Raw genomic sequence first — 9790 nt, forward strand, 5'->3', positions numbered from 1 at the left:
AGCACATTAATAGAGAGGCGAAGGGAAGGAAAAGATGTGGTAGAAAAAAGGTGTACAAGCAATAGGGAAAAGCGCACCCTGGAGAGGATTGTGAAACAAAACCCATTCAAAAATGTGGGGGAGATTCACAAAGAGTGGACTGCAGCTGGAGTCAGTGCTTCAAGAACCACTACACACAGATGTATGCAAGACATGGGTTTTAGCTGTCGCATTCCTTGTGTCAAGCCACTCTTGAACAACAGACAGCGTCAGACACATCTAAAGACAAAAAGGATTGGACTGCTGCTGACTGCTGCTGCTGCTAAGTGGTCCAAAGTTATGTTTTCCAATGAAAGTACATTTTGCATTTCCTTTGTGGAGAGGAAGAGAGAAACACAATCCCCAACTAAGCCCCAACTAGTATTTAGTGCTGTACATGCTCATACTTTTCATGTTCATTGTTTTCAGTAGGCCAAGACTTCTAAAAATCCTTTATTTTTTTTGGTCTTCTGTAATATTCTAATTTTCTGAGATACTGAATTTGGGATTTTCCTTAGTTGTCAGTTATAATCATCAAAATTAAAAGAAATAAACATTTGAAATATATCAGTCTCATTACATAATATACAAGTTTCACTTTTAGAATTGTGTGTGTGATATGTGTGAGCGATATGTGAGAGCTATTCCTGTAAACATGAAAGGGGAATGAAAGACAGAATGAAAGTCAGACTACGGCTGGATAAAATACGAATGATATTTTAAGAAAGAGAGAAATAGAGGAGAAGGAGAGGAGGTGGTTTTCTTGCCCAGTCTGTGGGCGCAAAGCAACAGAAGAGAAACCATCACAAAACTAGAACCTGCTGTGAGTGTTTGTGTGTTTGTGTGTGTGTTTGTGCACACGCACGTGTGACTGAGTGAATGTGTGTGTATTCAAGAAAGGTACGTACTGTAGTTGACCTAAACATGAGTCAGAAAGCGTCTCTTTCTCTCTGGCTACATCTTTAACCACGTTCACTGTGAAGTAATTCTGTGAAACACAAACAGAGAAAGACGCTAAGAAAATACATGCTTCTGGGTGTGTTTGTGCAGTTTTAGGACATCTACGTGCAACTAACCAATTACTAACACACGTACAGACCCATGTCTGATACAAACGTGGTTGAGAAGACTGGTTGAGACTTCTGTGAATTAGCTTTGCTTTGCTTTCTGTCACCTACATAGTCAGCTGTCTTTGAAAGGTGACGTCTTGACTGAAATGGAGCCTCATAAATGATGCATTTGACGTGTTACACAAATAGTGTAACTCACAATTTTTATAGATTATTTTCAGTAGTGAATCAAATACTGCTAATAAAAAACATTCAGGTCTAATATTAACTAATTTGATGATGCAGAGTTAAAAAAAAATATATTAATAAAAATGTAATCACGTAATATTGAATATCAATAAAAATGTCATCAAGTACATGACAAGCGCATGACAATCACATAAATTTATTGTGCAGCCCTAAAAAGAAAGTTGATCTTGATTGGTCCTCTTGTGTGCTTGCAAAGTGCTGATTGGCTCACAGATAGAACCAAGTAAGAGTTTGACTTTGTAGAAAGAACCTTTTTGTTTTCTAAGTAAAAAGTAAAAAAAATTGCACAATTTAAAAAAAAAACAAAGTAAGTAAATTGTCAGAGAATAAGAATATGTGAATAACTTAATTTTGATTTAAAAAAAATGTCATATAGGACCTTAAAATTCCAAGGTGGCGAAATTTGGTGAGTTATTCCATTAACTCAATTCTCTGAGTAGAGCTGACTCGTTTTTCTTTACAGAATGTTGCTGGACATCACTTTTTATGGAAGGAGACTCACACAGAGGGTTAAAAAGACACAAGTGTAGTTTATCCACAGCAAGTGAGGCAGATAATGCTGGCAGGTGAGTATATATATATATAAGTCAATGTATAAGTCAATATATCAGTCTTTAAGGAAGATGAGGAGAGTAACACCATAATGTGTATTAATAGGAGATTGTGGAAGGGAGACAAAGGACTGCACACACCTCAGACAAAGAACAAAATGGGAATCCATGGAGCTGAAGACTAGGACCGACTTAGAAGAACACACTGGAGGAAACACAGGAGGGTGCATGTGCATGATAAGAACCCAGGTGATGGTGTTCACTGTGATTGGGAGGTGGCTGAGCCTGGCCGTGACAGTACCCCCTCCTCCACGGCCCACTCCTGAGAGCCGAAAACCCCATCGTCATGGTGGCCTACCTCTTCCCCAGGGCCCAGGGCAATCTGGATGAGGGAGTGAAAGGCTTCCAGCAGCGTGGGATTGAGGATATCAGCTCTGGGAACCCATGACCATTCCTCTGGCCCATAGCCTTCCCAGTCCACAAGATATTCCACCACGGAACAAGGGGTACAAGATCTCATCGACCTTGTAGATGGCACCCTCCTCCTGGATTAACGGAAGAGGGGGATGGTGAGGTTTCAGAAGTGACACATGGAAGGAAGAAGGAATTTTATATTGTGGTGGAAGCTGGAGTTGGTAAGTGACTGGGTTGATCTGTTTGAGGATGGTGAATGTGTCAACATATCTGGGACTGAGCTTCTTGCATCCTGTTGTCCCATTTAGACAGCGATACCTTCTGTCCATGTTGGTATAATGGGGTCTCATCCCTTCTAAGGTCTGCTGTCATCTTGGTCATGTGCACTGCCCACTGAAGCTGATGGTGAGTTGCCTCCCAGACCCTCTTGCTCTTTTGGAACCAGTAATCGACCGAGGGGACAACCTGATGGTTTCCCAGACCAGGGGAACAAGAGAGGCTGGTACCAGAGTATGCATTGGAAGGGAGTGAGTCCAGTGGATGGCTGACGAAGTGAATTTTGTGCGTACTCGGCCCAGCCTAGGAACTGGTTCCAAGAGTTCTGGTGGCCATGGCAGAAGGTTCGTTGGTGTGTTGTGCTCTGGTGACATATTGCACTCCTGGTGGCCAGCCCGGCGGAGTTGATGTGGTTGCACTAGTGGAGGTATCCTGGTTATTGTTCCATTGGATGGGGCTGACGATGAGTCCCTTTGGGGATTATGGTTCCTGGTTCCTCACTGACCTCTTCAGGAGCATTTGTGGTCCAATCTTCTGTTACGGAAGGAGACTCTCACAGAGGGTTAGAAAAACACAAGTGTGGTTTACTCACATCAAGTGAGGCAGATGGTACTGCCAGGTGATTATTAAAGTCAATATATCAGTCTTTAGGGAAGATGGACTGTAAAACCATAATGGGTATTCACAGGAGACTGTGGAAGGGAGACAGGACTGCACACACCTAAGATGAAAAACAAACTGGGAATCCACAGAACTGAAGACTAGGACAGACAGGAGACAGGAAAACACACTGGAGGAAACACAGGAGGTAAGTTCAGCAGGAAGGTAAGTCTTTCAATGAATCTCACGGCTATCAGAGATAGAGAGAGTCTTCTTCGTCTGAACAAGATTGGACACTGGAGTGATGTGAGGTACGTGCTTCTGAACTGGAGCTGAGGGTGATTGCTGATCAGTGACTCAGAATCTCAGGTGATGGTGTTCGCTGTAATTGGGAGGTGGCTGAGCCTGGCCGATCTGTGACTCCGATTATTGACAGAGGAACTGAAGTTTTTATCTCTCATCACACAAAAGAATATTTTTCATATTAAACAGATGAGCTCGTTTCATCATTTTGATTTGTGAAGTGATGGCGTCTAATCTCCTGCTAATATTTATTCGGCTGATCCGGTCTGTTTGGGTGGTGAGCGGGCCAGTCTTTCTTCTGAGAGACTAATGAATGGAAAACAGGAAAGATGAGTGGAAAGAAGTGTCATTAAGAACAATAAAGAGAAGGAGATGTCATTTATGAGGGCAAATAGAAAGAGAGAGAGAGAAGGAGATCATAACAGATACGATAGAAGAACTTCTTAGGTGGATAATCTTTTGAATACTCTCTTTCTAATAAGATTTACATGGTAATAAAACCAGTTGCTCATGGCTATAATATACCTACTGTCTGAAATAATCAAATAAATTACTGGAGATATACAGAAACGCCAAACCACATCTAGATGTATTAATAATGAATGAGGGACTGAGAAAATATCAAGTGTGAAATAGAGAGACTTAAATTAAAAAAGGAAAATGTTACAGAGAATGAAAAATGGTACGAAAGTGAATTCAAATATATTTAATATGTTAATATATAATTCATTAGATTTAAGTGTAAATAATACGCAAGAGTATCTGTATGAATGAAAATCTGCTTATCTTTCACGCCAAAATCATAATAAAAAAATAAATATTTATATTTTACGTGAAGAAAATGAAACCTATTTTTAGGACCTGTGTGTATGTATTTATTTATAATATAAATGTGAAACAGTATGTGCTTGAATCTTACAAAATCTGCTCATAATTACAACCTAAAATCATAAAAATATATATATATTCAAAATACTTTACTGCATTTTACCCCAGATGTACTGTATTGTAATGTGAAAAGCATAATAATTTATCATATATGTGAAATATTTATACATCATAGTAGACATTGTTTTTTTTTTATTTATTGTTTGAATAAAATATAATTTTCAAATACAATAGAGCACTGAGAATCTATAAAAAAAATTACAAATCAACTAAAAAGTAAAGTATCCAAATGCATAACAGTGAGAATTTGGACTGAAAATGTGCTTAAAAACAATCATAATGCAAACTTTAATACTTTTGTTGGTGATTTATATTCCAGCATTGGCACAGACACAACCCGTTTAAATATTCAGAGTGACACGGAAGGAGTGAGACCTTGACTCTGTCCACTCGAAGTCCACTCGATGAGATCAGCACTAAAACACAGATATTTCAGCAACATCACAAAACAAATCCATTATTTAACAGAGCCTCTGTTCTCCGGAGTCACTCCATCTGATTCACTGAGTGATTCATCATCTTCAGCTCATGAATGCAGCTCTCATTTAAAAACAGGTGCAGAGGGAATAAAAATATGTTGTGCACAAGAAAGGACAATCACAGAAGTGCTGAAGTTCTGTTGTTGCTCGTGAGAAAAAGACCCCAGTAATCTACTGTTTCTGCTCTAGAAGAAATCACAGCAGGTCATAAATGGCTCAAAATTACTAAAATACAAATGTTTGCAAACAAAAATCTCTGTCTGTGCATCCATCCATGTCACAATCATTCACAGTTGTTTCTGCACTGAAAAAAGTGTTATTTATTTAAAGTGGATTTTTTTTTTATAATAATCAAATCAAAAATCATGGTTTAAATGTTTTAAAAATGGAATAAAAAACAAATTTTCTAAAACTAAACAACAGAAAATATAATTCATGATTTAAAAGAAAGAAACCACATTAAAAATCACAATGAACCTTAAGGTCTTTCAAAGTTGTCTTTATAACAAAAAAAAAAAAAAACTGACACCAAAGTCTTTTATCGAAAGCAAAAATACTTTCATATTGTAACAAATTGAGCTTTTTGATCGCAAAAAATGTTTTCTTTGTATTTTGTCTTGTTTTCTATTAAAATATCTAATATTTTATCAATACACATTTATTTGAGAATCAAAATGACAAGATATTAAAGGTGCAATGTGTAATATATACAACTATCTATTTACAGAAATGCAATGTAATATACATAACCATGCGTTCAGAGGTGTATAAAGACCTTAATGAACCGTTATGTTTTTATCAACATACACCGTCGGGTCCCCTTACATGGAAGTCACCACTCTGTTTCTACAGTAGCCCTGAACGGACAAACTGCTCTACAGAGCGCGTTTCGTCACTTTGTTGTTCTTACGAATAAAACATGGACACAATGAATAACAAGTATATTAACATTTGCAATAACATTGATTTATTGAATAAATAAGTAAATATAATTCCTTAATTTTCCTTTGTAAAGAAATGTCATTGCTCTCTGCTGTCTTCACCGATGACGGCCACCCTAGCTTTTCTAAAGGGAGGGGTGAGCAGGGGACTCAGCCATTGGTTGCAATTCACTGCTAGAATTTACACACTGCACCTTTAAGCTTTATTTAAAAAAAAAAAAAAACATGAAAATTAAGTGACTTTGCTTAAACAAACAAACAAACAAAAGAATATCTGTCAGAGGAAAAAAGAAAAGAAAGAAAATATTTTTTTTTCCCTTTGAATTAATTTATTTTTGCGACCCAACTGACAGATATTTTTTATTGTTTTAAACAAAAAAGTACTTTAACCATGTTCCTCTGTTCTGTGTTTGTTGACAGGGTTGAGGAGAGCTTTAAGACTCTGTTCTGGTCTATATTCGGTCTGTCGGAGGTGATTTCTGTGGTTCTGAAGTATGATCACAAGTTCATCGAGAACATCGGTTACGTTTTATACGGGGTTTATAACGTCACCATGGTGGTGGTTCTTCTCAATATGCTGATTGCAATGATCAACAACTCCTACCAGGAAATTGAGGTATGAACTTATTGCTAAAACATAATGATTCTGAATCTTTCTGAAGTCTTGGTTTCACAAAAGCAAAATAAATGTACCTGACAAGCAGTGATGGGTATATTATACTTAAAACTTTCATCCATTACATTCCGTCCATTTATCCATTACTGAAGATTACATGACAGAAATTGTAGTTAGTAACTTAATCTATTAGAGTACACATTTTAGTTAATATAATCTGGCTGCTATTGATATATACCAATATATATTGGTATTTTATATAAAATATGTGTTCATTATTTGTCTACCTGCATAACATCAGAGAACTGTGCACATGCAAATGTAATTACATTTTAACTTTTAAATCTCAGATGTACTCTAACCTGCACTACACATTACTTTAAATCCAGATTTGTGAATCTCTCAATCTGTGCAGGAAGACTCCGATGTGGAGTGGAAGTTTGCTCGTGCTAAACTCTGGTTGTCATATTTCGATGAGGGAAGGACACTGCCTGCCCCGTTTAACCTGGTGCCCACTCCAAAATCCTTCTACTACCTGATCATCCGGGTCAAGTCCTGCCTTATACGACTGTGTAAGGGCAGAGGTCATCGGCATGACAGCGAGTTGGAGATGGGAATGCTCAATTCACGGCCGAAGGTAAAACACGTCCTGCACACTAATATTATTTGAACATCATTTAAGTCCTTCATGCACTCTAGATGTAATTTTTCTTTAAATTTGCGAAGATCTGAACGTCCCGTCTGATTTCTTGATGTCTTAGTTCTCTCTTGTCTGCAGTTTTGTGTCTCCAAAACATGATTTGCAGCTGCAGACGGACAGAAAGACTTTGAATAAGATCTTTTAAATGTAAATGATCGTTCAGAAGCTCACAGAGGCAAAACACTGCAAAAAACAGATTACAGCCTTCCCTCCGTGATTTGTGCCTACCAGATTTGCCGGTTTATATGCATATAACATAACTAGGTAGTAATGCCTATTTTTATCCCTTTAATTAATACCTTACAAATGAAATGTACTTCATCTCTTTTGATCGTTTTCTCCTTTTATTTGGAATATAATGGGCATAAAACCTATAAATCAGCTGATTCACAACTAATGAATGATCACCACACAATCGGTTTCACATTACAAAGACTCAAAGCAGTAATGCATTGTAATTTTGATTAGATTCTGTTGGAATGTCAGTTGAATTAGAGTATATTGCATTCATTTTTTCAGACTGATCATCACCGAGCAAATCTCAGGAGCCGAGAGGAGAACACCATCAAGAAACCCATCAAAAACCCCACGAGATATCAGGTGAGAGACTCAACAAACCATATGTAACTGAAGAGATTCATTATGATCTCTGTATGCAGTCAGTTTGAATGGACAAGCTCTTTCTCCCTCATTTCTGTCTGTCTTTCTTTCTAACAGAAGATAATGAAGCGCTTGATTAAGCGCTATGTTTTGAAGGCTCAGGTTGACCGAGAGAACGATGAAGTCAATGAAGGTAAAAAAGCCAGTAAATTTCCTGTAGTCTCTTTTATTTCACCCCAGACGGTCAGCTCAAATCATGTGTCCTGTTGATCGCTCAAAAAGTAAAAAATCTGCGTATCTACAGTACGAGTAACACAAACTCTGTGTGTTCCAGGTGAACTGAAGGAAATAAAACAGGACATCTCCAGTCTGCGCTACGAACTTCTGGAAGAGAAATCTCAGGCCACTGGAGAACTGGCTGACCTCATTCAACAACTCAGTGACAAGTTCGGCAGGAACGCCAAGAAACAACCTTGAGACAGACAGAAAGACGGAGAGAGAGGAGAGATAGTTTAGGAGCAGTATCTGGAGACTTAAAAATGACTGAATTTCATTCATTAGATACAAAATGCATACACAAGATGCACATGTACACTTAACAAGCCAAACAGCTGACAGACAGGTGTGTGGTTTGAGATGATAAAACAGTAGATCTAGTGTTAAAAATGAAAACAGATGGTGTTTGTTTGTGGTTAGTGGATGACGGTGCTAGTTAATGAGATTATCTTAAATCTGTGTGAATTCTGCTATGGGATATTTTGAAAACAAAAAATGTGAATTATGACACATAAAGTCGCAATTACTTTATTGTATTATTCTATACTGGAAACGAGCTTAGATTATATCTCACAATTCCGATTTTTTTTTTTCCTAGAACTGTGAGAAAACATCATAATTATGAGATAAAAAGTTAGAGTTACCTTTTTTATTTATATACTTAATGTTATTCTCTCTAGCTTCCATAGAACTGACTTCATACATCCACTAAACATCAACAAAACACCAGCTGAGAATAAAGCAAATTAATTAGTGAAAAGAAAACAGCCTATATGTACTGATCCAGACACATATGATCTAATGAATCACATCCAGACATTTGTAATGATTGTTAATATAGGGTGTAAAAATAAAAAAAAGGAGTAGTGTTGTTTTCTGATAATAAAACGGCTTTAGTTCCCCAGACTGATTCGATTACATCATCAGTCCAGTCAAAATGATTTTTTTATCTCAGAGCTGTTTGGTTTGATTCAACTCTTTTCTGGAGGAAATGAGTGAATGGGACTGTGATCCATGAATGATGAACTGATGTGAATTCACTCAGATACTGAACATTTTTCAGGAGACAGAGTGAGAGATGAGAAAAACTGAAAGGAGAGACGAACGGAGACTAAACGAGGGTAAAAGGCTGACAGCAGGTATGCAGTGCACTCTGGGACATCGCCTCCCTTAAGAGTCATTGCCTGTACTGAGATCATATCTCACAGGAGAGAAACATACAGAGAAAAGGAGAAGGACAGATAAAAACACTGTGATGCTAAAAGTTATGGAATAACTTAATATATGAATGGTTAAAACATTTGAACATGAGTCAGATGCGCAGTAACAGTGAGAAGGTGCATAAAGATTTTCTCTTCTTCACACCGAACAGGCTGTCTAATTAACACAAGAACACAAAGACACACACACACACACACATTTCCCAAACATCAAAAGAGAGAGAGAGAGAGAGATAAAGTATATATTGTTTTTGTTTGTTTGTTTTTGCACCAAATAATGAGCTTATTTTTAAAAACTGTGTTGCATTATTTTCAAGGAATTTTAAGCATATTACCATTTAAATTCTCATTACTTTAATGCACCTGGAACATTTTAATATATCTTGTTTTGGATTATTTTAGTGTTTTAATTTAATATAGTTTACATTTTAATATGCAAAATAGGATTTAATGTATTTCCTTTTGTTTTTGGTTTATGGTATCTGGACATTTTGAGTTAAAGCTTTTTTAATCTTAATATATTTAATTT

The 9790-nt window shown here is 37.0% G+C and overlaps 1 protein-coding gene across 1 annotated transcript in view; it reads left to right on the forward strand.

Moving 5' to 3' along the window:
* Nucleotides 1–9481, forward strand: part of LOC113070797 (short transient receptor potential channel 7-like) — a 75684-nt gene extending 66203 nt beyond the window's left edge. The window contains exons 8-12 of the mRNA XM_026244240.1: nt 6270–6465; nt 6881–7102; nt 7685–7765; nt 7883–7958; nt 8100–9481. Coding sequence (XP_026100025.1) covers nt 6270–6465; nt 6881–7102; nt 7685–7765; nt 7883–7958; nt 8100–8242 — 718 coding nt within the window. The 3' untranslated portion in view covers nt 8243–9481. The remainder of the gene's footprint in view (nt 1–6269; nt 6466–6880; nt 7103–7684; nt 7766–7882; nt 7959–8099) is intronic.
* The last annotated feature ends 309 nt before the right edge of the window (nt 9482–9790 follow it).

The sequence above is a fragment of the Carassius auratus genome, unplaced genomic scaffold (assembly GCF_003368295.1).
Source record: "Carassius auratus strain Wakin unplaced genomic scaffold, ASM336829v1 scaf_tig00005249, whole genome shotgun sequence".
Lineage (NCBI taxonomy): Eukaryota > Metazoa > Chordata > Actinopteri > Cypriniformes > Cyprinidae > Carassius > Carassius auratus.